This window comes from Sinocyclocheilus grahami, unplaced genomic scaffold (genome assembly GCF_001515645.1).
Source record: "Sinocyclocheilus grahami isolate Dianchi unplaced genomic scaffold, SAMN03320097.WGS_v1.1 scaffold9675.1, whole genome shotgun sequence".
In the NCBI taxonomy this organism is placed as follows: domain Eukaryota; kingdom Metazoa; phylum Chordata; class Actinopteri; order Cypriniformes; family Cyprinidae; genus Sinocyclocheilus; species Sinocyclocheilus grahami.
In genome coordinates this window covers 1-3,397 of record NW_015512771.1, presented here as the reverse complement: position 1 = coordinate 3,397, position 3,397 = coordinate 1, and the positions used below count along the sequence as shown (strand labels likewise).

The 3,397-nt window shown below is 36.6% G+C and overlaps 1 protein-coding gene across 1 annotated transcript; it reads right to left on the bottom strand.

Annotated features, from left to right (window-relative positions):
* Positions 1-2,500: 2,500 nt before the first annotated feature.
* On the bottom strand, positions 2,501-3,294 carry LOC107578308 (lysine-specific demethylase 2A-like; the record flags this gene model as incomplete). Its single annotated transcript, XM_016264274.1, has 3 exons — positions 2,501-2,699; positions 2,920-3,026; positions 3,116-3,294. Coding segments are annotated over 3 exons (485 nt in total), but the record flags the coding sequence as incomplete, so codon positions are not given.
* Positions 3,295-3,397: the final 103 nt, after the last annotated feature.

Genomic DNA, 3,397 nt, shown 5'->3' with positions numbered 1-3,397 from the left:
TCAGATACAAAATATAACAGTTCATATGACATTATCAATGAGCTCTTGAGTCCATGCTAAATTAAAATCACAATGATTTCAGCATGTACACTACTGTTCAAAGGTGAAATCTTTTATTCAACAAGAATGCATAAAATCGATCAAAAGTGAAAAAGACTTCAAACCGAAAAACCATGATACACGGGGTACTCTCATGGCCTTCCCCGCCCCCCCCCAAAAAAGGTCCCATTAAGGGCAACATGTGCAGAACTAATCTGTCATATAGGCTACATAAAATTATAATGAGAACACGACTGTAAAAGATTACTTCATGTTTCAGTGCATTGTTGGAAAGAATATAAGATATATAAGATATATAATATAAGATATAACAGAGTTATATCTTCATGACTAGCAAAGTCAAGTTTGCTTGTGAAGCCACTCACAGCATTTTTGTGGAACTGTAAGTTGCAATATTTTGTTTATATATATATATCGTGTATAGATTATTTCACACAAGATGCATTTGGTCGAGTTACGCTGCAGTAAAGCGCTTCATTGTAGGCCTACTATGGTGATTATCTCTTCAAGGCATAGCGCGAGCAGCACAAACAACAATGCAGAATATTAATGAATATTAACCATGACTGGGACTGCCATATACATAACATTATAATGAACATACTTCTATAATAAAACGCTGTGAATTTTTAGAGTTTAGCTGCCGCGTTTCGCTGCGGGATTGTGGGAGCGTTGTGTGTAATTCTACACATTCCCCAAGGTTTTGCGATTATAGAGTGGGAAATTCCCGCAAACATTTATGCACTATTGTATGCAAGTTGAATCCTAACAGATTATCAGAGCAGATCAGTCATCCGTGTCTTCTCCCACTCTCTCAAAATGCACAAATGGCCTCACATCCATAATATCCACATTGAGTTTGCTCTGCAAGCAAGCTGCAATACAAGACTAGCCCACATTTCGGATAGTTGACGGAATTGTGACTTGCACATCATATGTCACGCCAATTTAAACAATCAAGCTATTTTAACCCATAAAGTACTCGCGCGCTCTCTGAGAGATGCCACCTCTTAAACAGCTTGCGACTCTCAAGTGTCAGACTGAGTTTACATGCATTTTTATATGTAGCCCAAGTATAATGTCTAGTTGTCCAACTAATGTCCAATGACTAGTTTGCATTATTTAGGCATTATTTTATTTTTAAAAAATTTATACATTTTTGGTAACACTTTACAAATCAACCATTTTTAAAGTCTTATTTGTGAGTAGGGGTGTAAATCGGATGGTTCGTCACGATACAATATCGATTCTTGTACCCAGCGATACGATATTTGCCGATACCTTAAAAAATTATACGATACGATTCGATTCAGGAGTATATCAATCGATATAATGATATTATATATCTATTTTAAACAACCATCTACATTTTTATTAACTCACAAATGCAACCAAAATATATAACATGAACATTTATCTGAAATTTTCACATCCTGTACCTCAATTGGGACATTCACAACAACAAAAAAATTGTCCTACACATTTTTTTTTTTAAATAATAAAGAAAATAAACTGGAAAAACAATTATGGCTGCTACTATGGGCTCAGTGCTAAAAATCTTTTCTACAGATAACCAAATTACAAGCAATAGCAGAAATTAAATACAATACAACAAAGACACAAGTTCAATAAACAGTGTTTTTCAGGTTTTTCAGCTCAATCTAAAAGAAATTTTCAGGTAGGCCCTATGCTACAGAAATTTAATAATCAAATGTAAAATAACTGCATAGTCTTCACTGTATAAATTAAATATAGATTAATCATTTTTGATGTTACAAAGGTTTAGTCAAGAGCAGTGAGCACTTGCATTTTTCTTTGACAGCATTAGATTTATTATTAGTTGGCTTTCACTTTAAGAACGAAGCACGGATTTAATATACTGATACACATGCCTTTTCTTTCTCAACTGTTATGTTAAGACATATGCCTAACCGAATGTGTTTACTAGGATATTCGCCTAAAGGCACATTTTGATGTAATTTTGTCTCTATTTATTCATCCATGCACAAAAAAAGCGGAACAGAGCTCAATTTAGTATTTGCACCGTGTAGACAACCCCGAGCATCTTTTATATTCACCTTGTGCCTTCGGGCAGTCCTTATATCGGGTCCTGATACGCGAGTTTGAACGAGGATGCACGCGTTGGCGGTAATGCATAGACGGACATTATGTGAAAATTTGGACAGTGCCAAAATAAAGGTGCCTATTTATACAACAGACATCGATATTTTACGTGTGGCATCGATGCATAGTATCGTCAGACATCGTATCGATGTATCGATCCATATCGTTTAATCGTTACACCCCCATTTGTTAGTGCATTAATTAATGAACTAACAGAGAGCAATTATTGTTATCATTATTCAATATTATTGATAAAAAAAAAAAAATGAAAGTGAATCTAGTGTTCTATAGCATTGCTGGTGCCATGCCATGAACCCTACCCCCACAGCAAAACGAACCGTGGCTCCAAAACGGTGATATGAACCGAAACATTTGATTGGTATATCTTTACACCCCTAGTATATATACAGTGTTCTCTGACCTTGCAGCCCCGCAGTATGTGGTACCACACAGATGTGCCTCCAAAGTCTATGTGGAAATCTGTGTAACAGCCCTGCACGCTCATTAGGCAGTACCTGGAAACAGGCAAATTTGAAATAGGGGAAAATTACTGTTTTGCTGAAGAATAACAAAAATTAACAAAGAGAGCTGTGTGAGAAATGGGACATGAAGTTAATGCAGCAGGCTTATTTCCTTGTGAACTGACCCTTTTTGTTTTAAAGCCTTTACAAGATGTAAGATAAGAGCGAGCATTCATTAATATAGACTCTATTGAAGGATCTAATATATGCTTACTTCTGCACTTTGGGGTATTGCATGTCAGTGATAGAGTTTGTGGCATCTCTTTGTCTTTCCTTTAAGTGTCTTGGCCACATGTTGTCCACCCAGTCAATCATGTCCACCTGTGACAACATGGATAAATAATCTGACTATCACACACTGGTCTAAATATATGTATTTTTTGGTTTGTCTTAAGTGTTAAGGTACCTACCGTGGTAGGTCTTTTGACATAGCTCTCTAGTTTAGTGTGGCTAAATTCAAGGCTGATAACATTATAAAGCTTCTCTCTCTGAGAGGGAGGAGTCGCATAATAGCTCTTCCATTGCATCATTGACATCTCCGTCCCCTTCTGAGTAGACACATCCATCACGTCAATCATACGCCGACTTCCTGTAAAGAGTGATTAGCAGGAAGGAGATGCTGAAGCACCACTGATGCTAGTCAACATGAAATTCATCAGCATATCCAACCACAAAAACACTTACCGACTAAC